Raw genomic sequence first — 27,631 nt, 5'->3', positions numbered from 1 at the left:
ATATCTGAGGGAACGTGTAGCGCGGCGGACTTCAAAGTCCCGCTACAATCTGAACTCGAAACAACCCAGCATTAAGTTCACAACTGAACTAGAAAATAATGGTCAACTTCCTTTCCTGGATGTCCTGGTGAAAAGGAAGACAGACAGCACATTAGACCATAGGCCATAGTTGAGCCGTAGTAAAGTTAGCTTTGAAAAGCGCGCCGCAGCGCGTAGCGTGAAGCCTCGCCCTCGGTTTTCTGGCGGTGGCGCCGTTGTCGTAATTGAGGGCTTCGGTGTCTGCCTCTGGCGGGAAAGGGGAAAAGTGGGCTGTTTGCGTGGTTTTAAGAAGTGGCTAAATGGGCTCTCTCGGAGGGTTGGCAGTCGGGGCATCAAGAAGCGACTTCTCTGCCGGTGCTAGGGGGACAGCACGCAGACCGCGGCATCAGCGTAAGCGACGCGATCAGCGGCTCCGTAGTATGGGGCGTTAACTGCTCGTCGCGAAAGGAATCTTCCTGAGCGTGGGTCCGCGAGGGGTCTAATCTGTAGTTCGGCAGTATTCTGTCGACTGGCGAGGAGGTGCTGAAAATCGGCGCGCCTTCCTGCGTCCGTTGAAACGGATGGCAGCGGGCGCCTCGGCAGAGCATTTGGAGGTGCTGCATTAGTTCAGTCCTGGAAGTCGTAACGCACCAGAAGTTGAGTATTGATTGGCAAGAGATTTTATGAAGTTTAATTGAATTCAATTTACTTATTCCTGTTAATTATACCAGTCGTACATTTTGGGGGTTTCGCGCCATTCATTCTCGCCTCCTCACTCGCGGTAAGGAAGTAATCTTAGAAAGGGTGGTCCGTTTGTTCCCTTTTGAGGATGAAATGAGGGGGGAGTCCGAGTAAATCTGTGGTTCGGATTTCTTCTTTTCCCTCCCAGGCTTCCTACGGGTTCATTCGACTGTTAGCCTCCGCCATGTCTGCAAAAGTCTAAGGCACCAATGGCCAATGCCATTCTCTCGCCTGCCATAACTAGTATTAGTAGACCCAAGTGTAAAAGAAATAAGAAAAATTCATTTTGCCTCGTGGTAGGAACTAGTCAATTGCATAACGAATTCCTGCTCATCTGGAAGCTGTAGCTTACGTAAGTTTGTTATGTATATTTGGCTATAATCAAGCAAGGTTGTCAATGTACGCCGTAGTAGATTTTTAGTATTGTTTCTAGTCAGCAAAAACTGTTGTGTTTTTCCAATTCAATATCCTTTTAAGGCTTTTACTCAACGTGCTTATGTGTTTTATACAGGTAGTTATTAGAGTGTTTTCTTGTCATGCAGAAGTTTGCCATTTCATTACAAGTAGAAATTGTTGCCTTGAGAGCAGAATGTTGTAAAGGTTCGCAAGTCCTACCTTGCGGGCGTGTTTGCCGTAAGTTAACTGGCCGAAATTTGTAAAATTTATTTTTCATATATTTTGGAAATGGTAATGTTATTAACTGTGCGTGTCCTCTTCCCCCCCCCCCCCCCTCTCTTCTCCCCGTGTGGATGATTCATGCGTTTTGGTTTTTCTATTTTGAGAACTTTTGTAAACGGGATTGTCTTTATACACTCCTGGAAATTGAAATGAGAACACCGTGAATTCATTGTCCCAGGAAGGGGAAACTTTATTGACACATTCCTGGGGTCAGATACATCACATGATCACACTGACAGAACCACAGGCACATAGACACAGGCAACAGAGCATGCCCAATGTCGGCACTAGTACAGTGTATATCCACCTTTCGCACCAATGCAGGCTGCTATTCTTCCATGGAGACGATCGTAGAGATGCTGGATGTAGTCCTGTGGAACGGCTAGCCATGCCATTTCCACCTGGCGCCTCAGTTAGACCAGCGTTCGTGCTGGACGTGCAGACCGCGTGAGACGACGCTTCATCCAGTCCCAAACATGCTCAATAAGGGACAGATCCGGAGATCTTGCTGGCCAGGGTAGTTGACTTACACTTTCTAGAGCACGTTGGGTGGCACGGGATACATGCGGACGTGCATTGTCCTGTTGGAACAGCAAGTTCCCTTGCTGGTCTATGAATGGTAGAACGATGGGTTCGATGACGGTTTGGATGTACCGTACACTATTCAGTGTCCCCTCGACGATCACCAGAGGTGTACGGCCAGTGTAGGAGATCGCTCCCCACACCATGATGCCGGGGTGTTGGCCCTGTGTGCCTTGGTCGTATGCAGTCCTGATTTTGGCGCTCACCTGCACGGCGCCAAACACGCATACGACCATCATTGGCACCAAGGCAGAAGCGACTCTCATCGCTGAAGACAACACATCTCCATTCGTCCCTCCATTCACGCCTGTCGCGACACCACTGAAGGCGGGCTGCACGATGTTGGGGCGTGAGCGGAAGACGGCCTAACGGTGTGCGGGACCGTAGCCCAGCTTCATGGAGACGGTTGCGAATGGTCCTCGCCGATACCCCAGGAGCAACAGTGTCCCTAATTTGCTGGGAAGTGGCGGTGCGGTCCCCTACGGCACTGCGTAGGATCCTACGGTCTTGGCGTGCATCCGTGCGTCGCTGCGGTCCGATCCCAGGTCGACGGACACGTGCACCTTCCGCCGACCACTGGCGACAACATCGATGTACTGTGGAGACCTCACGCCCCACGTGTTGAGCAATTCGGCGGTACGTCCACCCGGCCGCCCGCATGCCCACTATACGCCCTCGCTCAAAGTCCGTCAACTGCACATACGGTTCACGTCCACGCTGTCGCGGCATGCTACCAGTGTTAAAGACTGCGATGGAGCTTCGTATGCCACGGCAAACTGGCTGACACTGACGGCGGCGGTGCACAAATGCTGCGCAGCTAGCGCCATTCGACGGCCAACACCGCGGTTCCTGGTGTGTCCGCTGTGCCGTGCGTGTGATCATTGCTTGTACAGCCCTCTCGCAGTGTTCGGAGCAAGTATGGTGGGTCTGACACACCGGTGTCAATGTGTTCTTTTTTCCATTTCCAGGAGTGTATGTTGCAGACGAGTTAGATTCTGCGCCATTTATTGAGCCTTAGCTACGGCTGTTGTAACCAAATGGGAAATTTGTCTGCCCAAAAGTAAAGCCATATATTCAAATTGTATTCATTATTAATGGAGTGAAATTCACCTGTAATTTAGCTCAGCTTAAAATATTATACAGCGTCGCGTTGTATACGTTAAATTGCTTGCCTGTACTTGCCTTTTTCTGGCGTGGAATTTTTTATAATAATTTAATAACTTAAAAGTCCTTTCCTATCGTAAATTGTGACTTATTCGTTAAGTGATTGTTGGTTTTTTTTTTTTAATATCGTTAAGTCTTGCACCAAATTTGAATAAAGAGTGTTACTGAAAATTGTGTGTAATTTCACCGATTATTCCTTGGCACCTACTTCCACTTTACATTCTGTGTATCAATTGTGATTAATAACCAGTAGTAATTTTACGTTTCATTACTGGTAGAGCCCAGATTTCCAACGTAGGTTTTTATTCTTTAATAGAAGTTTTGATTATAACAGCGAGATTCTTAAACAATTTATAGCATTAGCACAATTCTCACAAACTGAAGAAAAAATTCCGAGGGTGATCTATTAGCATGCGTTCCCTACATAACATTCTTTTAAATGTTACAAGTTTAAATTGTGGGTCTAATAAAAATCCCCTTTGAGAAAGAACACCACTTAGATTTCACTGTCACCAGTCTGAACGGTATCCTACAACTCGTCACATTATATTTTTTAATTTTATTCCATACTCATCATTCTAGAGGTCATTATGCGTAAAAACTAATATTTGAATGCCTTTAGAAAGGTTATTAACCAAGATTAAAACAGATAATATGAAAGCTGCAAGAAACTAAATAAACCTACTCATGGCAGAAAATGATTGGCACTGATTATTTAGGCGAGTAAGTAGCTTACGAATTACACCTGTAATGTTTTGTTCAGGATAGGAGCAGTTAACGTAGCTACAAGCATGACATAGCAAAAACATCTTTCTTACATAATTTTATTTAAACTACGAAGTTGATACAAAACGTTGTTGAATAACTATGAACTATGAACTATTGTATTATGAAATCTGATATTGATAGTTCTGCTAAAGCAAATTAGGTGGCTAGTCGCGAAGTGCTAAACTGGGTTAACCCATCCGAAAACAGAAATGAGTGTAGTAATATTTCACCGTGTTAATGATAATATGTTTATTCTAGGCTTAGCACACATTGAGCTGTGCACAAATGGGGAAGAAAATCAGCTGTAGTCAGATTCAAAAAAGAAATTTAGCCTGTTTTAATTTGCATTACAATATATTTGTGAGTGAATTATTTACTAAAGAGATGGTGAGGCCATCGTCTTAATGATTTGGAATTTATCACATATAAATGAAAGGCGCATTTCAAGCTTAGCAGTGTTTCATTGTAACGTTTATTTTGGAAATCCATTTTTAGATGCAGAGCAGCTGACGGAAGGGCCAGTGTTCCGCCATCCTTCCTGTCTTTCAGTGGACACTGTCTGACGATGAGCTGTGATTATCAGAGGTCTGCTTTAGATGGACGCTGCGCTACACGTATTGCCGGTGTGCCGTGAGGAGGGTGCTGTGCCTGCATTTTGGTGGTGCTCTCCCTGCTGCTCCTCTCCTTTCTTTCAGCCGGAGATCCGTGGCCGCGTAGTTCAGCTGCTGTCCAGTTGTCTCAGCAGAGTGTAGTACGAGTAAGACGCCTTCATCAGCTGCAACACAGTACAACGGCACAGGTCATGCACGGCAGCAAATTTATTACAAGTTTGCACTTGTCGGTCACACAACTACAGTACAGACTCATGCTGGTGCACAGAACTATCACTGTATGCAAAGTGTAAGAAACAACGTTTACAAAATTGTAGGGTGTTTGGAGAAAACAAAAGAAAACGCTCTTTTTCGTGTGACAAAAATCTCTCAAGTTCCTCGTTTCCCCACTACGAGTACATCACAATTTTGACGGCTGTGATGAGACGGTGTCGAAATTACCGCCTGATGAAAATTGTTTTAGAGGTGTTGCTGAAAATGTCAGTCGTTTACATTACTGCATTACTGGCAACTGCATGCCAATGATTGTCCAACACAGCCCGGTATTGTTCACTGTCATGTGATTGTGTCGTATCTTCTGCTTAACACTCTCTATGGAGAAAATTTTTCTCTGTGAACTACTGCTGGAAATGCTAGAGAAATCCCGCCAGCAATCATGTAATGATTACCGTCCTAGGATAACAGAGCCCCACCACACTTTGCCGTTATAGTGTCAGAGCACTCCTCATTTGTTGGCATTCGCTGGTGGAGGGGGCGGGGGGGGGGGCGGTTGGGAGGCGAGAGGGGCGGGGCGGGGAGGGGGGCGGAAGGGACCTGAGAAGCAGATTACCAGTGCCCGTTCAACCCGAATTCGGGTTTTAACTGGTTTCTTATCTCACGGTCACTGATGGGGGCTTCCAGTGTTAGGTTAAGCACTTGAATAACAAATCAATGCTACGTATTTCAAGGCATCAGCAGAGACTGCACCCTTACAGAGAAGTAATTAGTCTCATTCGTGCCAAGTTTTACGTATTTATCCATATTTCCTACTTTTTTCGTATTTTCCCCAATCACAAAGTTTTTCTAAACATTGTGAAATTTTTCCGTAGTTTTACACCTGGCTCTTGAGTGGGTCTGATTGTCTCTGGATCTGTGCAGCATGCGGACAGAAGCAGTCTATGTCTATTTGTTAATAACGAATTACGTTGAGTAATGGCACTCAGGATCTATTTGTTAATAACAATTTAATATCTCGTATTCGAGACACCAGCAGAGACAGCTTCCAGGCAGATATGTAAGTACCATCATTCTTTCCCAATTTTATGTATTTTTCAGCAATTTTCGTATTACTTTGTATTTTCCATAACTTTGCGTGTTTTTTCAGACATTTTCGCACTTTTCCAAAATTTTGTCCACTTAACGAGTTCTGTCTTGGCTTTACATCAACATCACGTCACGTCGTGTCTCAGCCAGTCGCAATGGAATCGAGTTCATTACATGTGTATGTGTGTGACACAGTAGTGTACATTAACAACGTCAGACATGTTTTACCGTTCCCCAACCAAATATACTACATGTATACGAAACACTGCACTTGAATAGATAAAGCTCCTGCTAAGCCACTACTATACTACCAGACATAGCAAAATTCTGATCCTTCCAAACAAAGATACTGTTTACGGGTAGCATAGCACTTCAAAATACTCTCCTAGAGATTGAGTTGACCAGTCTCCACACCAACCACAGTGAAAAGTGAGGCACCTGTAGGCTACCCTTGCCCTCTGACACTGACGTGAGTTGAATAGCTGCGGACACTGCTCCAAACCAGCAATGGTAGAAAAAGCTGCATTATTCTGAGTGTAATATTCTCTAACCTGCTTGCTAGCACAATAGACACTGCTGCTATTCAAATATAACAAGTCAAGTAGCGGGTGATAGGGTATGGGACTTCTCAAGCAGCTGTGACTGCCATCGAACCCCTGGCCACAAACAACGGACCTCCACGTCTACCCAAAGATGCGCCAGACTATCTTCACAGGAAAGGTAGACATATTTGCATTACTTAAGTGTACATGCAATCGTCTCTGGCGTGATGAGACGAATTTGGTGGCTGGCACGCAAGGCAGTGCTATGAAATCTGACATCCTGTCACAGTAAACCAGTTGCACCTCGCCGACAACCACACGTACACCGGCAGAAATCTGTGGGACGACTTTGCAGATAAGTGTTGCTAACAGATTAAGCCTCAACGACTGCCTCTCTCCCCTGTCTGTTCAGTCCTATCATAACCCTGCTTTCAAAAGGAATGATTATGCACAGTGCATAATGAGTTGCACATGCAGGCATAGAAGGTGTATAGTTCATATGTATATGTCTGTACACAGGTAGCAGTGTACATTTGACATCATGGACATACACTAATATTTTGATTAGCATTCAAAATGAAGCTGACCTTTTCTTCTAGTTGTAACTTCTATGTCGTTCACACCATTTACCAATTGCAAAAGAACATTTTGCTGTACTAGCTGATAGTCACTTGACTAACAGATAATCGAGAAATATGAAGATAGATCCATATGAAGTAAATAATACAAGTCATTCAAGGTCCTGTTACATACTTGTCGACTCTAATTCTACAGAAATTCAATGTTTGCTTGTGCAATTATAACAAAAAAAGTGTCTTCCTTGAATGTTCTGTGCGCCTCTCTGTTGACATGTAACTGCTTGCAAGTTTTTTTAAATATTCACAGAGTGAGTGAGAGCATTACACCACAGTGGACAAGAATTTAAAATTTAGGTGATGATAAAAGAGAAAACAAGTTGAGGGAACTAAAGAGGTGCAGCGCTGCACAGTGAGTGTGTTTGAGCTGTTTGCATTTGTAGGTAATTGCCTGCAGAAATCAAGGGTCTTTACGAGCTGTTCTATTGCTTCTTATTTTTAGGAGACAAAAAACTTAAGCGGTGCATCATTAAAAGGAAGCTACAAATTAGAGCCCAGTCTCCAGATTTTATAAACCTTCCAGCGATGGCGAGTTCATTAAAGAGTACATTTTTGGAAGAGCGGCAGACAATAATTCGGCGCGTAGCTGTCATGGCAGCGGGTGTCTACAGGCAGTTAACTGATAGCGCCACTAAGTTCGTTGCATTTTCCATTCCTTTGGACGTTTCAATCGACATTTCGGACACGGCACAAATTACGATTTATGTTGGTGACGTCGACAGCAGTTAGCACGTGGCAGAAGAACGTTAAATCTGATTCCAATGTAGGACACAAGGACAGGGAGCGAATTGTTGAAAACTGTTGAAGAGACAACTGAAGCCGGTGGCTTGTACAGAAACATGCTACTCTCATTGCCAGCGACGAGAGTGGCACAAACTCTGATCGAAGCATTCTTGCACCAAAAAACTAAAACCTTCAACAGACAGTTTGCACGGAATTCGTTGTTTTGCACATCAAAAAGTACCTTGTGCTAAATTTTCAGCAATGGAGGACATCATTAAACTGATGATCCGAATAATTATTTATCTAAGTCACATGGGTTGTTACATGGTGAAGGTAAACAGTTTCTTACGGAACTGTAGGAACGGTATGGAGATGTGATTTACTACGGCGACGTTTTAATTATTCTCCAAAAAGTCATCAGATGGTACAACACAGAATAGGTTTTGCTGTCACTAGAGAAATCTGAACGCAGTAACTATCACCGACAGCGTATCCTAAACCGAATGTAACAGAGACTCTGGACAACTTGGGACAGTCTAAATGCTTTTCGACAATGGATTCAAAAGAGGTTATCACCAGTTGTTTAAGTCGAGGGGCATGCCGGGAACTATTTTTCGAGATAAGACCCGCTGTTGATCAGATTACAAAGGAAAAGGAAAGCAAGAACCAACGTTAGAAGATCCGGAATGGACTGCAAATCTCGCGCTCTCAGTTGACTTGGCTGCACACTTCAACACCCTCGATAAGACAGAACAAGTGAGGAACAACTGATGTATAATTTAATGGTAAAGGAGGATGGATTTAAGATGAAAATCACACTGTAGAAGGGACAACTTCTGAGAAAGGACACAACCCATTTCCTTAAGATCTTTCATATTGAAAAAAAAAATGCCATTTCGAGCAATTAATTTCGGTGCTGGAAGAAGTCAGGAACAATTATGAAATGTTTTCAGGACACTACCACCATCACAAGATCACTTGCTATTTCAGTTGTTCATCTTCAGATTGAATTGATCGATCTGCAGAGTAATTTCCGATTAAAAGCCAAATTCTATTAGATGAAAACTGTTCAGGAGTTCTACAAAGGTTTTCCTCCGGAAGGCTTTCCTTGTCTCCATAATGGGGCTGCAAAAGTTATATCCATGTATGGATCTACTTACGTGTGTCAAAGACTTTTTTCGGTAATGATATAAGTAAGTCACGACTATGTGGCAACATGAGTGACGACAATCGGATAAACAACCTGCGTCTATTATAGTGCCGACAGTTTGTACCAGACACCAGTTTTATTTTGACTTCAGCGAAGCAAAAGTAATTAAATAATGATGAAAATTTCGTTTTCTTTCTGATATTTTTGTTGAAAATTGTAGCCACGTGTATTTCGGTAGAGAAGTGCTACGTAATAATTTTGTTTCTCTTTTTATATCTGTTTATGATAATTTGCGTCCCTAACCGTATGCTACAGACTAATTGTTTTTGTATCTTTTTTTGTATCTCAATTAAATGTTGTAAGAATTTTACATGAAACTGTGTAACACAATATTACTGATGTAAAGCAATTGCAAATTCAACTTCATTCAATTTTTTGTTTGTTTCTGTAGGTAATATACTCTTGTACTAACAGTCAGTAGCAGTATAATATCCCTCTTCACGACATATTGCTCAAATTTTCGAATTTCCTAATATGGCATAATATGAAACCACGCCGCATGCAAGCTGGCTTGTGTTTCGCGCGCGACTGTTGTGCTGTCTAGGCGGCGCGTTTGCAGTTCCTCCGCCGTCCCTGCTCAAACAGCACAGCGAGATCAGGGGAGCAGCGGGCAGCAAGACACGAGAGAGCGGCCCACGTGCCAAGGGCTCACCCACACGCCAAGTTTCTGGCCGCCCCTGCTCTATATTCAAAATACATTCATATTTGGCTTTCCAAGTCGAAAGTAGTGTCAGTAAACCAGCAACATCTTTTTTTCGTCATGTTGTTTAAACAAAATTCCCGAAAGACAGAAACATTTTAAGAAAATTAAACATGCAGGGGCAAAAGTCAGAACCTCCTGACTCCAATGTTTACGACAGGTGGCCTGATATGTAAGCAGTGTGAAAGTGGGTCAGCACTCTCTTTGAATTCATCTTCGTACCCTTCTGAGAAGTGCTGGTGCTAAGGTACGACTGGATCCAGTCTCCTAAGTAAGGACTCGCCCCAAGGCGAGAAACTGGTGGAAAGCATAAAGTGCGAGAATTGGTAGTGTAGTACAAGCCTCACCGTAGCGAGTGAAAAGATAGAAAAAGTCTTAAGAGATTTCGGACATCAACCACTATGGCTACATAATATTCTGAAAATAGTAGGAATGTTTAATGTAAAAGAGTGGAAATTGTAATTTGAAATTTTTTGCAACGATGTGAGCATTTTTGAGGAATTATGTATGAATTTTTTTAACTTTGACACTTGTTTAGCTTCCATAGCTGCCTAGTGAGCGTGTAATTCTGATTTTTTTATAACTGGAAATTATAATTATCTACTCTATTGTACGTATTGCATAGGACTTATTAAAAAATTGACTATCACAGGGAATAAGAGGCATAGCAATACACATTGCTGGCAGAAAATCTTAACAGAAGATTTCTTGACGCACGCGCTTAACAGAGATAAATTAGTACATACATCCCTATGCATTATTAAAGACATTTCTAGTCACTCACTTATTAAAAAAACTTCGTATAGCCTTTTGTACTGTCAATAGTTAACGATGCTATGAATTTTAGTATAATCTCTAAAGTAACTTTCGAATTATTCAAGATTGCTTAAAATGCAAAAAGTTGTGGCTATCAATGATATGTTTGAAAAATCTTAGACATGACTGCGAAACAGCAACTGTGTAAACGTCAAGAAGTTGAAAAATCAGCCAACGAATTGCCCTTGACGTAGGTTTCCAAGTTTGTTAAAACATACTTAGGAGTAGTGAATCTTGTTTTCTCAAATTGTATAAGACAAGAGCCACTCGACTTCCTTTAATCTAACGTACCGTCGTGTGGTATAACAAGACCCACTACTTCTGAAGAAGATATTTTTACAAGTATCTAAACCTACATCAAGGGCTAGTAAACCTTTGTTTGTAATCGTTTGCCTAATTTTTCGACCTCTTCTAATATGTTTTGTGCAAAAGTCATTGAAGAACTTTAACTGAATCTTTGATGATTAAATAACTGAGTAAACAGCATTGTCATTAAAATGCTACAATTTACGTAATAGTTGGAGTTTGAGACAGCTACTACTATTTTACGTGTTGGATGACGACATTTTCATTACTTGATTATGATGTTTGATTTGTGGGGCGCTCAACTGCACGGTCATCACTGCCCTTAGAAAGTCCAAATTTTTTCACAGTCCAGTATTTTTCACAGTCCAATATAACCACTGTCACTAACGATGAGGGTGATGATGAAATGATGAGGACCACACAAACACCCAGTCCCCGGGCAGAGAAAATCCCCAACCCGGACGGGAATCGAACCCGGGCCACGTGGTTCAGAGGTAGCAACGTTTGACACTAGACCACGAGCTGCGGACTTCGTTTCTTGTGTGGGCTCAGTGAACGAGGGAACGAATGCGTCACGTCTATGAAGTATGATTTCTTTACAGAATGAGAGCCACATACATGGGGAAAGTAGACATTTTTCAGTACTTTAATAATATAACATGGGGTATATTTGCTTTCTAGAATGTATTATTTCGTGTTTTCGTGTCAACTGATTTCGTGACTGGGGCTGTTTGAAAGACGGAGATTGCTGGGTTATGTATATTGAAATAAGAAGCAGTTTGGCTAATGTGTTACTCGGCCAACAACATAAAATAATTCACTCAATTTGGTACAGGGAAATGATTTTGATTGATTACTCTTGAGGAGTCGGTGATCAGTTGTCACGTCTGAGATAATGCAGTCCGAGGCTCTAATCATTTTTTTACGAAGATTGGGCAATAATTTATTTATGAAGAATTGAATTAGGAAGTGGATAATCGGTGTGCTAAGGACAGACTCACAATAGCCAAATAAATCTGCTATTGCAGAACATTGTTTTGTCACCAGACGTCCTACGAAATGTAACGACACGGAGATTCTGGCATGCACTTCCAGCCATTGGCATTGTGTTAATAATGAAGCTGTTATATCAGCAAGTGGCGTTATAGAAAGAGATGAAGGTTTTTGCTTAAATTCTGCATGGAATCCGGTTCTCTCCCATGTAAAAAAGTACAGGTACAAAGTTAATGCTCTCTTACCCGCTGCTATTAATTTTCACTATCGATATGTTCTGACGTCGCCCACCCTTTTCTAAGTGGTGATGTTGATGTTTACAATGTGTACCTACGTTCGTGTGTGTGTGTGTGTGTGTGTGTGTGTGTGTGTGTGTGTGTGTGTGTGTGTGTGTGTTATCTTTACGGATATGAAACTGAGGTTTTCAGTTTCCTTGCACGGCGCTTAATTGCGGCATTCGTGCCTTGATAATAACGGGGTGTGAATTTGTAGAAATATCAGCAGTTGTCAAAGACATCACCAGGCAGCATCCCCATATCATATTACAATACTTGTAGTGTGTTTGAATGAGTTAGAGTATTATGTCTCTGTGTTTACTATAGAAGCAGTACTCTTAACAGAGAATTGGTTATCCCATACAAACTTAATTTCGTCACCTTTATATGTGTAGAGAAGTAGTATTTCATCAGCATTAGGTTAAAGCATACGCTTACAAATCAGTCAACCCATAGAAAAGCCCGTTCGGGTATTTTGCTAAAAAGGGGAATAAAAGATATAAACTACATGAATTGTATGATCTAAGACACATAGAAACAATAATTTGGAGAGCATTTTCTGCCCTCTCGACTTTAGTAGCTCAACGGACTCATATTTACAGTTTCCTAGCCAAAATCTCACCACAGAGAGCAGGAGAAACTTACTCAATTATATAGTGACCTAGATAATTACATCAAAAACTATAGTTGTAAATTATTATTTTTTTTGCATTTGGAGTAACATCATCAGCAAGATCAGTTAATTCACTAAAAGTTTATAATAATTAATATTTTAAAATAAAAAGCTAATGTTCATTTCCCGCCCTTGAAATTTTGTTAAGCAACCTACAAAATAAAAAAATTAAATTTCTGTTTTGAAGTTTTAATGTACGTGCCGCAAAAAGAAAAGAAAATGTAATGCACAGCACGCAATCTCAAGTGAATTTTTCGAAAAATATGAGGTTCCACTTGAGAGTATTCCTGACCTGATCGTTGATGCACATCGGCAGCCTTCTACACGTAAGGCGGTGAAATGGCGCACGATGGAAACACCTGCAACAGGCGGCTGAGGCATTCCAGCTGGGGTTCCAGCCAGTAACGCCACTGGCAGCCTACAGATTTTCATTTGAAAGTTCTGGCAGTATTCTTCTACGGTAATAGATTTCAACAGGACGCAAATTGTGTACTGAGCATAAAATGAATTGACCTTTAGGCAATCTGAGAAACAAACAGAAAGATTCATTCTTTTCGTATTGCCACTATTGAGCAAGAAATTTTTTACTCAAGTATAAGTGCTTGCCACTTCACGAAGGCACTGTCCACTAAATTTACTTCGTGTGTCTAAATAGCCAACGTATTACCTCTGGAGTCTAGCGATCAGAGAAAAAGATGTAAAAAGAGGCTAATGTGAGTTTTGCTCTCTCATACACGTACATACGAACTCGTATGATAAAAGTAATAAAGAAGAGCGATAGGAGCACAAGCTCGTTCGTGCCCTTTCGAAAGGAACACTCTGAGCACCCGTTTTCAACAATTCAGATGTAAATTAGGAATGCTTGCTACAGATTTGAGCCCCAGAGTTTTCAAACGTAAATCTAATGCGCTAACCGCAGCGCCATCATCTTGGTTTGTGGAGATGTGTTCCTATCACCATCATCACCATCACAACACAACCAGGTAAACATCTCAAATTAAATAGCTCGTCAATGTATTGTAATGAAATCGCATGCAACACAACTCCCAAAAGTTTTGACTACTTCTGTTAAGGCGTTAAACGCAAAGACAGTAGCAGATGGAGAGAAACTGGACCGACCGCAACGAAGGCTGCCGTGTTGACGGGGTAGAGGTGTCCCGCCGTGATGAGCAGCGGTTTCTGGGCTCGCGCCATCACGATGGACAGCGCCCTCTGTAAGCTGGTGCCGGCGCCCACCCAGTGGCTGCTGTACGCCGCCAAAGACAGCGCCTCGCCCTGACAACAACGGCAACCACACGGTGGAGGTCACTCTCAGAAAGCCAACGTCAGCGGTCACCCAGTGGTTGCCGCACGCCGCCGCTGACAGCTCCAACTCTGCAACCAACAACAATGCGATTATGAGCACCCTCTGGAAGGTGATACCAGCGCTCACCCAGCGGCTGCTGTAAGCCTGTTAGGCACATCGCCTCACCCTGCGAACAACTCGACGCATGTTCACCCACAATACCATCGACAGCGCCACCACGACACACAGCAGCGTCTGAAAGCTGTTCCTGTCGCCTAACCAGTAGCTTTTGTACGCTTCCTCTGACACTGCCTTCCCCTGCAGACAACAATGAGAACAACCTTACGAAGTTTGTCCGGACAGTCATATAAACTTTCCCAAACATCCTTGGAAAATGCATCCATTAAAACTTTATTTCGAATACCTGTTTATCGATACCTGAAGAATTGGTCGACGTTATAGATCCAAAAACAACTTGTGAACTGTGGACAGCCCTCTCTTAATTATTTGAACTGCATACGGAGGTACACTAGGGACATGTTAGCAGCGAACACGGGATTTAGTCAACCAGTTAGCCTTACCCGAGGGCCACCACGAGGAAGATGGCAGACGGCCTCCCATATTCGCCACTTCAATTACAACTAAAACATCAGTCAATAAATACATCACTGACAAACTATAAATCGTAAAAAAAATATCATCCACTTTTACTTTTCAAATTGTTGGGTCAAAAACTTGAAGTCAACTCTTTTGTTGAAAGATTCAGTTTAGTTAAAACCGCATCGATCGATGATTCCTTTCCTCAGTTCTTCCTTCTACATCTGTAAAAACGCTTCCTTCTCAACAGGTTTCTTATATTTTTATTTTTTTTTATGGAAAGCTTCGCAACTGTTGGAGGTACAGTTGTAGGTGGACCCGTATTCGGCCCATACAGTTGGCAGAAACAAGGCGTCGGGGGATATACAGTACATGTGTCGAAAACGTAGCTGGTAAATTTTACTATTGCACGGTTCTGTTTCAAACCGTGCTCCCCCGTCTTCCCACACCCAGTCAACAGGGATAACTGTCATGAAATAATCAGTGAAGCACTCCATCGCCTCATCAGAACTCAGAAAAGGCAGCACGAAGAAATTTTCAAGTAATAACTCTCTGGCTTGTTCGGAGTTGCCTTATAAGTATTCGACTGGTGTAGCACCTCCATCATACACCACCAGGACCGAGCTAGGTGAATCCGAAAGCCCCTGATATATTAATTTTGCCAAACTCTTTCAAATGACTTCCGGGAATTCACCCAGGTAACAATTTCAGCGACTACCGATGTTTCGGCGAGAGAACACCCCGCCATTTTCAAGGCAAACTGCAACGGACAGGCGGCGTACAAGTAAATTTAAAACCTCGGTTCTCGCACTGAATCAGGAAAGATGACACCCACACTGAACACCAGTGCCACCAAAGATGACCAAAGTCAGAGCTATCGATAGTAAGACTATGAATTCGCAGGTGAGGTAGCATTCACTCTGTCCCTCTTTTTTTGGCAAGGGAGTGAGCCGGATTCCAAACAGTGTTTAAACAGAAACCTCCATCCCTGTTAACGTGGTTGCTCGCTAATTTAATCTCAATTGCCTCACTAATAACACTGCCCCAATAGCTGGACGTGCATGCCAATATCTCGGTGTTATTATATAACATGGGGTGACCAGTATCCAAGCAATGTTCGGCAATAGCAGATCTATTTGGCTGCTGTAATCATGTGTGCCGTTCATGCTCAGTACATCGGTCGTTTTTACTACTGGTCAAAGGCGCTACCGCTAGACGACGGGTCTAGAGCTTTAACAATGCAGTGAGCTGATATTTTTTTTCAGAAGAAACTGCTACAAGTTTCCATAGAACGTTGTTGCACAGATTAAGGGAGGAGAAAACACATGGTTACATGTAAGCTAATGTAACTTTTGGTATTTGAGAGATAACGGAACCAAATTTTGCATATGTTGTCATTATGTTGCTGACTATAATCAGGAGGATTTTTGCAATCTTTTTGTCAAATAATTTGTCAGGAAATTACTGGACACTTTTAGAATACATGTTATCAGATGAGAAACTGAAAGTTACTTTACGTATCACTGACAAAATGGGGTAAGTTATTCTTAGTAATCAGATAAAGGAATCTGTACGAGTCTTTTAATATCCGTCTTAAAACTTTCGCAACCCATTTTCTTAAATTTATGTGTACCATACATAGCAATTTATGTTTCAAAAAATTTAAGTGAATTTGACAGTAATGCACTTCCAAAGGCCTGTTAACGCATGAAGTTTTGTTATAGGACGTACAAAACCTATAGAAAATTTCACCGTTATTTTCTGCAGTGGTTCAGTAGAACATGTTCCTTGTCTAGCGAAAAGTGAAAACTTGCGCGAAACGCAGAAAAAAAAGATTTTATTTGCCGGAAACAAGTACCTTAATACTGGCCATTAGCGTAAATTTGGCCTTCTTGGTCTTCAATACTTTTTTCTTCTAGTCTGATCCTTCTGGCATGCCCTTTTGCCAACATCCTCATTGAAAGTTCAGAACTAGCAATACGCACATCAGTCTTCTTCAGTAGGTTTTCAGTGAAGTAACCTGCATCAATTCCTGGTATCATTAGGGCTCTGATGCTTCAGTGTATCCGTCATTGAACATCAGATGTGTGGATAATATCAGGAAAGTCTGAGAAAAGTAGATGACCTAACGTTGTCTTTTAGCTTTTCTTGTAAATGAGATTATTAAACAAAATATCCACGGGTGTACTGCCGGTCTACAGTGTCCAACGGCCACAATATTTCGGCTATAATCTTAGCAAGGCTTGTGAACCAGCGATTGGGTTCATAAAGAGTAAATCGAGCAAACGTATAGTTGTGACGACCACGGCGGACAGAGCCCTCACACCAACGTCATCTCAGACGCCGTCGCAATCTGTTCCGCTGCGCGACCGTGGCGCGGGGCGCGGACAGCGGAGGGAGCGCGCCGCGGGCGGAGGGTATTTAAATCAGCCGCCGCCGCGATGGAACCCACTTCCCTCTGAGCAGCCATAGCGTACGGATCTCCATGCCGGCACGTTCACAGTAGCTCAGTCCGTCAGTTCACCTGATGATGGCGACTTGTATGATAGCCGAAATATTGTGCTCGTTGGACACTGTAGACCGGCAGTACACCCGTGGATATTTTGATTATCAAATACGCCGGGGAGAAACTCAAGAATCACGAGACTATTAAAGCTTTCGTTCAGGTTTTGTGTTTCACCATATGTGCATTTCTTCAATAAATCGTAATTAATCGCATCGTAAATGGGCTCAAAGTCTTCTGTACTCTACAGATGTCTTTTCAGATGACAGGCCACAATAAAATTTCGGAAAAAAGGAGAGACTGGTGTAAAAAAGGAGGAATGGCACTGTGAACTGATTCAAACAAGCTAGATTTTACACCATTCTAAGCAGGAATTAAACTCTGAAAATTGAAAACAATATTTCTAACATGCTAAGGAATTATCTTGTGCCAAAAATTTCTACATTTTGACCAGTTTTACCCCCACCTCCTCACCCTTAATGAAACGTGGCCGGAATACTCTTAAGTTGCTCTTATTTCTATTCTTTTAGTTGTAATGGTAGCAAAAATTTCTTTAGTAAAGAGTACCATACTATGTGCTTTTAAAGTTAAAGTAGTTTGAAATTAATGAACTTGTTTTTACATGCCTCTAAGAAATAATAAACAAAAAATTAAAAAACCAAAAGAAACAGAACGACGTTATCACGAAGAAATTATCTAAAGGGACAAAAATGGGTCTATCTAATGAACATGCACAGAATAACAAACGTACATGTACATTCAATTGGTTATTGAACTTGGTTCTGTCTACGATGTTCTGAACGTTCTGAATTGGTGATAGATCCAGCGACGTTCCAGGCCAAGGTAGGGTTTGCCAAGCACGAATATAAGCAATACCAACTCTCATTATGTGCGGGCAGGCATTACCTCGCTCAAACAAAAGCAGAGGATGGCTTGCCCTGAAGGGCAACAAAACGGAGCGTAGACTATTGTCGACGTACTGCTGTTAACACATTAGAATAACGATAATATTTTATTTATTTATTCTTTATACTTGCAGCCTATCATCTGAAAAGCTGAAATAGGCGATACAAATCACATTTCCAGGGATTCTAACAAATTATGTATTAGTTACGTACTTCTGATACTTCATTAAAAGGAAGAGATTAAAAACGTTCTACTACCACAAAACTACGTTAAAACCCTTAACCAATTACCCAGCTGCTTATCTGCTACAAACGCTACAGAATTCGTTCTGAGTTTGTTCATTTATTTTGGTGCACATAACTTACGGATGGTTGTCTCGGGTACTGGATCCGCCCTCATGCTATCCTGTCAAGAGTCATAATCTGCTGGACTCTGGTCGTCGGGAAGCAGGTCAGCAGGGTTTGTGCTTAGCAGAAACTCCACTAGTCACTATTACTCCTGAAAGTCCACACCTCCATGATCTCTTTCACCAACGCAATGTAGATTCTTGGGACAGTATTACAGTATTTCTTTCGCTAGTCGTCTACCTCAATTACCTTCTCTCCATCTGCACAGTACGTTGTCTAGCCTCGATGACAGCATGTTGACTTATGGTTGAATGCCTCGTGTAGGCTTCCTTGGCCTTCCTTGATACTGGGGCTGCAGTATCGTCCAAGATGAGCCAGATCGACTCGCTCCTTAATGCTGCTTTGCGATCCGGTATACTTAATACCTGATGTCCATCATCCGCTTCATCCTTATAGACCGTGTGTTCTGGTGTGCCCACACAGCAGCAGGCGCAGCTATTACTCATCTGTCTTCTGATTTTGTATAGAAACGCGGAACAAGGGCCATGGCCAATCAGGTCCCTTGTCAATCGACTCGATGGGTTAAGAAATCTCATTTTTAATCCCTCCCTGATATTAGGGAAGAAATGCTATGTTCTCCTGCCTGTGCCTCAGGTGTCCCACTCACTTTGCCACAGTTGTAATAAGCGATCTTTTAGTGCTTTTTTCAAATTGGCATCAGTTCCAAGTACTTTCACTTGATTGCCTTTCTTTAACCAGTAAAAGGCTCCCCCTTTCCTAATTTCCAAGTCCAGTGGGCATATTCCTAGAATTATTAACAAAGCATCATCCAGGGTAGTGGATCAGGCTCCCTTTAATCTTAGTAACACACCACGTTGATCTCTTCTCACTACTGAGGCTAGCTTCACTAGCGGCAATGTATTAGCCCAGACGGTCGCACCATAATCTCGACTGATGCTAATATAGACTGGTGGTGACCTCTCATTGTCTTCAAAGGAAGCACAAATGGCCTATCTGCAATTCTACTTTTTCTGCCTGCTTCCTATACATGATGTGCTAAGTTACGACTCTCGTCCAGAACTATCCCTACATATTTCGTTACTGCGCCTCTCCTAATCATTACATCATTCAATTTCATTTTAGAGTTTCTTATTAAGTTCTCTTTCAGCAGAAGGTACGTTGTCTTGTGAGGTGCTAGTGACAATTTAACACTTCGACACCAGCCCTCAAGTTCGTGGACGGCCGCATTACGTTTGGCTTCTGTAATTCTTCTGGACTCGCCATTTACAACGAACAGCACGTCGTTCCGCAAATCTCACCAGTGCACTTCTGTCACCACTGTCATATAACTTCCGTAGTTTAGGCAACAGTGCTACATCCCGAAACTCCAAGACACACACTGATCCCTGTGGACAGCCTCTTGTTATTGTCTTCGTTATTTTCTTTCCTTTCTTTAAAGGAGCACATCGCTCGTGGCAACAATCTCTCGGGCAATTAGAAAGCGCTTCTGGAGGCTAGAAAAGAAATACGGCCACCATAGGTTATCGAAAGCGCCAGCAATATCAATCATCGTCGCTAGAGCGTACGTAGAATGAGTATTTGTCGTTACTAAAATCGACTTCGTAATTGCGTCTTCAGTTGACTTGCCCCTTCTAGACCCGCACTGGTGAGGACTCGTTCCATGTAGCAGTCTGTGATCTTGTAATCTTTTGCATAACATTTTTTTTTACAAATATCTTACGTTCAAAAGTGAAATTGGTCTGTACGGTTTGGGTGTAATGTCGCCGAGGGTGCCAACAGGAGATGTCCTAATATGAAGTGAAACAGAATGACAGATATCACTCGTGATTCTCAAGCCGTACAGCGTGGTGACTGTCAGACTGCTGCCCCACCGCTGTCTGAGGCATCTCCAGGTACGTATTCACCCCGTCATCGAGGATCAGTTCGAAGGGGGACTGATCACTGCAGACATTTCTGCTCCACTCAATGAGATTCCAGCCCGCACGTGCCTGACACAAACATAGACGGTTTTGTCGGTGCACAAATGTCAATGGTAGTCGGCGCAAGAGGCCGCATGAGCTCCACCCCTTTCTGTGAGCCACTTATTTGTGGTCCCTGTAGTCACTGATGTACTCACAGCACATAAGAACGATGGTAATGATGGATCCGGAGATCTGAGAGCCTCTGTAACGATTGCTCGGTCCTCAGGTTCTGTCGTCTCTCAAGGTCGACGCCTCCACTTTGACGTTGTGTTCGGCCATGGTTCACCCATCCCTGCCAATATCGCCCAACTGTGGTATTGCAACTATTCAAATGTCAAGCGATTCGCCGATTACTCCAAAGCGGCTTTTTTAAGCCCAAATACACGTCCTTTCTCAGAGGGCGACATGTGCGACAGGTGCCTGTCTGCGAGGTGTAGGCAATGCCCAACTGAGGTCGTGAGATGAAATTCGAGAAGGCTTTATGCCATGGTATCGACATGTCGTCTATTTACTATCCTTGACAGCTAAACTCCACCCGAACAGGCAATGAAGGCCCAGCGGTACAGACCGGCCTACGAGTTATCCTCGGCCCACAGGCCTCACTGGATGCAGATATGGAGGGGGCATGTGGCCAGTACTCCGCTCTCTAAGCCGTATGCCAGTTTACGACACCGAAGCCGCTGCTTGCCAGTGAAATAGCTCTACATTTCGCTTCACAAGAGCTGAGTGCACACCGTTTTCCAACAGAGCTCGGCAGACCGGTTGGCATCTGTGCGAGGGCAGCCCGACAGCGCTTAACTTCGGAAGCTGGTGTTACCACTGCGGCAAGGCCATTGATCCTTGCGTTGCTGCGTCACACATTTACCCATCGCCCGCTAAAGTTTACATTTTCGCATTGTAATTCCATACCTTTATGAATATGAACTTCGAACCAGTTTTCATAACTCTTTTATGGCGCGTAGATTTTTTTGTTTTTTGTTTTTTTTTTTTGTTTTTTGTCTTAGAGTGTATATTTTTATGAAGTCAGCTTCTCACAGTCGTTAAGCACTTAGGAGCTCAGTCAGCTGGTTTACGAGTGATCAGCGCATCGGCTGCAACCGGCGGCAGCGACGCAGTGCACTGTACGTGTCGAGTCAGATATCGACTTTTTCTGTGTACACGTAAATCAGTTACACCTATACATACATTAGGCTTTCATTTTCTTCTTGGACACATTTTCCGGAATTAAAGTAAAGATAACTCGCATTCTGACCGACATTTTCAGCTCATTATAGTTGGTTTTTTAGGCAAATGCTTGAAGTGGGAATACCCTCCCGAAATGTCCCCAATTTGGACTCTCTGTGCCCTGCTATACTACCAGACTGGCTGTATTCACTCATTACTCGCTCTCTCTTCCGGGGTACCGAATGAAAATTATTCATAAATAAATTTTAAGATTGTAACTGAGAGAAACAAGAATCTCCGGAGCTACTTATGTCACAGCCCTTCCTACTAAAACATTCGTCATTCTGACGCCCCTGCGGTAAATGCGGAAAAGTGAACTATGGCGACGTTATTACCAAATGCATCCAAAAGAGACTAGCCTGCTGTTATTCTTTTGTCGGCTGGGAAAGGGCAATCGCCGGTAGACGTCTGTGGAAAAACACCGTTTGGGAATGGAGCGCGAAACACGGTGCTGCTGCTTCGTGATGACGCGCGCAACGGTACCGCAAATTATATGGATGTGTGCTGTCTGTTCTTTCGGGCATATCCAAAAAGAACAGACACCGCACATTCACATAATCTGATAGGCCTGGCTGTGCAATAGAACCACCTTCTTCAGTGCCAATGCGCAAATACGTCCGATCTCCTGTGGGAACCTGGGAAGAGCGAATATGGAGGAAATGGACAGGGACTGCAGTTAGGTGGCACTCGGTGTGGATCGGCCGCGAGGCGAGCGGAGGTAGCCCGTGCAGTTGCCATAGCACCGTGGGCCGGATGGCGCAGTGGTTACTGCACCTTCCTAGTAAGCAGGATATCCCGGTTTCGAATCCAGGTCCGATACACATTTTCATTCGTCGCCGCTGATTCCGCGTCATGTCCCATTGCAGATGACAGCAGTGATCCCTCCCTTTTCCTTTCCTTTCTTCCCCTGTCAACCTTCAATTTACGTGCAATTTACATATCGCAAATATCGTAACGCCGAAGTTACATCGAGTCACGTGAGAAACACCCGAGCACCGTCCTACAGTTCTGAACTCTATCCCTGTGATTATCATGCCTTCGGTGCCTTAAAACAGTCCTTAATGGATCGATGATTCCTGTCGGACGAAGACATGCGGCAGGCCGTTTCGGACTTGTTCACGCAGCTGGACTCGGTGTTTTAGCAAAGAAGTTTCTTGAACGTGGGCGACGACGATGGGATGGTTGCCCCAATGATCACGGCGATGTCTGACTGGCATACCCATTCTGGACTGCACTTTCTGCGAACTGAAACTTTTTTGTCACCATTTATAACTGAGAGCAGCAGCAAACTAGCTTTCTTTTGGAATTGCTGTGGAATGGGTAATATGATTGCGACGTTTAGAAATTTTGAACGACGAAGCTCATTAGAAAATCTTGAGGTGATCAATATAATTATTACTTATTTTTGCTAAGCATGAAATAAATGTCTTACGTAGGCAATACCACACAATGTGTCTCTAAAGTTGAAGAAGTTTGACATTGATTAACTTTTTTTAATATACAGTAAGAAACAAAAAAAAAACCTCGAAGGAATTATCTGAATGGGACGGAAGTCGGTAGATGTGATGTACATGAACAGAAAAACAAATGTACAAAGCAGTTATTGGGCTTGGTCCTGCCCATAATGCTCCAAACGTTCCACACCGTCACTCCTGGTTGTCGGTCAGTGTGGCAGGTGACAGACAGGTCGGTATCACACCGCTGGAAGAGGCGGGTTTAGGCATACCATCGGATTACAATTTGAAGTGACCCATCACTGAAGACAGTTCTGCTCCAGCCAATGATATTCGAGGCCGAATGCACTGGACACCACTGCAAACGGCTCTGTTGGAGTACAGAGGTCAATACTTGTCGGCGCAAGGGGCTCCGTGAGCTCAGCCCCTTTCCTGTGAGCCGCCTGTTAGCAGTCCCTCAGGCCACTGTAGCACCAGTTGCACGCCATATCGACGGTGATGGTGGATCCGGGGCTCTGAGCGCCTCTCTGACGATTGCTCGGTCCCCCCGTGCTGTCGTCTTGCTAGGTCCACTCTTCCTTCTTGACGCTCTGTTCGGCTGCGGGTCAGCCATCCTTGCTAACGTCGTCGAATGTGGAGCAAATCGCCGATTAGCCCAACTACATGTCTTCTCTCAAATACTGACATCTGCGTATAATGTTCACGCGCATGTCTCCTAGCCATAGTTACTGTCCAAATGAGTGCAAGGAATGAAATCCACGAAGATCTTATGCCGTGGCAGCGACGTGTCCTCTGTTTGCTATCCTTCCCAGTTGCGTGGTGAAATTGCGCTACAGCGGCACACATTCATCCGTCGCCTGCCAAAGTTTACAGTTTTGCATTTTCTGTCGATTCCTGCATGAATATCAATTTGTGATTGTTTTTTGGCTGCAGAGGCACAGCTGCAGTGTACATGTCGAACCACCGATTGACTGTTTTCAATGTACATGTAAACGAATATGGCTGTATGATGAGGTGACAAAAGTGTCGGACCACTTTTGCCCCGAGCGGTGTAGCAAGTCGACGTGGCGTGTCTGGGAATATCTCTGTGGAAGTATCGAGTCGTGTCACCTCTGTACCCTTCCATAACTACGGAAGCGCTGTCGGTGCGGGGATTTGTGCACCAGCTGTCCCTTCGATTATGTCCACAAATGTTGGATGAGATACACGTCAGGCGACCTGGGTGGCCAAATCATTCGCTCGAATCGTCCAGAATGTTCCTCAGACCAATTGCGAACAATTGTGACCCGGTGACATGACGCATTGTCATCCCGAAAAGTTGTATCTTCTTTGTCTGAAGTTGAAGCCCGTGAGTGGCTGCAAGCAGCCGAACATAACGATTTCCAGTCAGTGATCGATTCAATTGGAGCGGAGAACCTACTCCATTCCATGCAAACACAGCCCACACCATTGTAAGCTACCACCAACTTGCACAGTGCTTAGTTGACAACTTGGGACCATAGCTTCGTGGAGACAACGCCTAACTCTTTCTCCCCCTCTTTCTTGTTTTTTATCGCCACGAGATCCTCTTCTGTGATTTATGTCCTCAGTTATTTGCTGGATGTATTCCAAACTCTGTCTTCCTCTACAGATCTACTTCGTGATCACCAATCCTGATCTTCTCAATATTCTCATTTCTGCTACGTTCATTTCTTGCGTCTTTCTTTAATTTTCTTCCATACGCTCCGTTCAGCAGATCATCAAATTTCACTGAGATTGGCAACGTGATCGGCCAATCCTATCATTCATATCCTTTCACCTTGAATTGTAATTCCACTCCTGACCCTTTCTTTTATGTCCATCGCTGCTTCTTCGATGTACAGATTCAACAGCAGGGGCGGAAAACTACATCCCTGTCTTCCAAGCACTTCGTTCTTGCTCGTCCACTCTTGGCTCTTGTACATGTATATTAAATGTCTCTCCCTCTAGTTTACCCTATTTTTCTCAGAATTTCGAACATCTTGCTCCATTTGATATTGTCGAACACTTTTTCCAGGTCGACAAATCCTCTGAACCTTTCTTGATTTTTCTTTAGTCTTGCTTCCATTATTACTCACAACGTCAAAATTGCCTGTTAGGTTAGGTTAGGTTAGATTAGGCTGCCTTTACCTTTCCTAATGCCAAACTGATCATCATCTACCACATCTTCAATTTTCTTTTCGATTCTACTGTATATTATACTTGTAAGAAATTTGGATGCATAAGCTGGTTGTGCGGTGATTCTCGCCCTTGTCAGCTCTTGCAAGCAGGCTTGGAAATCGTAAGGATGATATTTTTCCGAAAGTCAGATGGTACATCACCAGACTCATACATTCTAATATCAACGTGAATAGTTGTTCTGTTGCCATTTTCCCCTGTGACCCCTTTTGCCTTATTCGGCCTTAAGTCTTCCAACTGTCTTTCAAATTCTGATTCTTTTATGGACTTCTGTTTCTTTTTCTGTCACGTCGTCAGACAAGTATTCCCCTCATAGAGGCTCTCCTCTGCATTTAACAGTGGAATTCACTGTATGAATTTTAATGTACGACCCTTGCTCTTAATTTCACCGAAAGTTAATTTAACCTTCCTATATGATGAGTGAGGCCTTCCGACAATTTCTCTTTACATTTTTCCTGTAGCCATTTTTCTTTAGATTCTCTGCTCTCACCAACTGAAATGGGGATTCATCTGACGAGGCCACGGTTTTACAGTCCTGGTTTTAGCAAAGGCTCATATCGGTAGTCTGCTGCCATAGCCGTCTGCTGTCACAGACCATTAACGCCAAATTTCGTCGCACTGTCACATTGGATACGTTTGTCGTCCGTCCCGCATTGATTTCGGCTGTCATGGATGGGCAGATAGGTTGTCATATAAGGATTTGTTCACCAACATTCTCTTTGGATGGTCCTTGGTGACACAATGGTTTATTTTATTGATTTTAGACTTTAAAGTTTTAACACTTTTACACTTTTAATGTTTTCTGTTTTTTTAAACTAGAGCTCTCCGGTATCCGGATAGCATTGGTAGGACTCGGGCAATTGTGATGCCACTAGTAAGGAACGTATGACGTATACTCCACGCATGTTTTGGGATTTCATGAAAATGCTCTTCCTCTCCCCATTAAACTTTTTCCATGTGGTAGAGGGGTGTAAGTTGTTGTTTTAAGGCTTCTATTTAGGCAGTCATGGTCCATGAGCATCACTTGGCTGTAATTCGATGTGGTTGCCGCTGGCTTTAACAGATGGCGCCTAAGACGTTTGTGCACGCGAGCTGATCAGGGGGTTTTATTTTATGACGGATAATGTTGGTTATACTTAATTTGGTGGTATTCTTTTAGAGATTTGAGAGGTTGAGAGGTTTATTCCTGAAGGAATCCCCGCCACCTGTTATTTATTTTATATTGACATGTGGCTGCTACTGGCTATAGGCATTGTATGGCAATATAAAAAAAAAACAGTTTTGGAGTTTAAAAAAATCCTGTAGTGTTAACGGGTACGGAAGTAATATTCCGATTGCTAGTCGTAATTACACCCTGTTATATGTTATATGCTGAGTACATGTGAACACATGAAGCACATGACCCGTTGAGACGTGTTGAGTGTGCTGTTCACTTATATTTTGTACCTTTTTGTAACAGATGTCTGAAGAAGGGTGTAATCCCGAAACGCGTAACATGTTCTAATAAAAGAGTCAAATGAATATCTTATGACTTTATTGCGACTGTACAGCATTGGTTGCCAATTATTAACATAAAAATGATCGCAGGCCTCAGACGGGATTTTATGTCCTGTATATCAGGGATTCCTTGGTTGTAAGGCAAATGCCTGAACTGGGAATGCGGCTGGTCCCGGCGGAGGTTCGAGTCCTCCCTCGGGCATGGGAGGGTCTGTTTGTCCTTAGGACAATTTAGGTTAAATAGTGTGTAAGCTTAGGGTATGATGACCTTAGCAGTTAAGTGCCGTATGATTTCACACACTTTAGATTTGAACTGGGGATGGCCTCCTAAAATGGTCCCAACTTCGGCTCCCTCTACCCCATTACACTACCAGATAGCCTGCAATTTGCTGAGCACTGCCTGGCTCATTACTCCAACAGTCGTTCTGCCTTTAAGGTTAGCGAACATAAAATATTAAAACATTTACAGACCATAATTAAATTTTACGATTAAAACAAGATGAAACGAGTATTTTGCGCAGTTGTTTGTACAACAACTCTACCTATTCAGCTACCTCCTCACAATCGGTCTGTAGTTTGTGGACCGTATTTTATTCGCAGATAGCAGGAATTATTAATTTATTTGATTTAACAGTGCCCCAGGTTACTATATTAAAATGTGTAGCTTTGAACTGGCTTAATTCCAACTATTAGATCATTACATCACCAGAATAGGTTGGATCAAGAAAAGTTTCGTTTATACGTGCGTCCATGACACAATCATACTGTTCATTGAGGCGGAGAATCTGATATGTGACCATTTATTCATAATGACCACGTTGTTGATGTGTGAGTGTAGCCTCCTCACTAAACCGTCGCAGGGTCACAAGAGAAGAGGTGTCTCACAACCTCCAAGCATGCAAC

The 27,631-nt window shown here is 43.1% G+C and overlaps 1 protein-coding gene across 1 annotated transcript in view; it reads right to left on the bottom strand.

The window, feature by feature from the left end:
* Window positions 1-4,657: 4,657 nt before the first annotated feature.
* The window catches only part of LOC126335622 (odorant receptor Or2-like), a 62,688-nt gene continuing 39,714 nt past the window's right edge, over window positions 4,658-27,631 (bottom strand). The window contains exons 5-6 of the mRNA XM_049999076.1: window positions 13,857-14,012; window positions 4,658-4,726 (exon numbers count right to left, since the gene is read on the bottom strand). Coding sequence (XP_049855033.1) covers window positions 4,670-4,726; window positions 13,857-14,012 — 213 coding nt within the window. The 3' untranslated portion in view covers window positions 4,658-4,669. The remainder of the gene's footprint in view (window positions 4,727-13,856; window positions 14,013-27,631) is intronic.

Source organism: Schistocerca gregaria, chromosome 2 (assembly GCF_023897955.1).
Source record: "Schistocerca gregaria isolate iqSchGreg1 chromosome 2, iqSchGreg1.2, whole genome shotgun sequence".
Classification (NCBI taxonomy): domain Eukaryota; kingdom Metazoa; phylum Arthropoda; class Insecta; order Orthoptera; family Acrididae; genus Schistocerca; species Schistocerca gregaria.
Note: the sequence above shows the minus strand (reverse complement) of the source record. Positions and strands in the feature narration are given on the sequence as shown.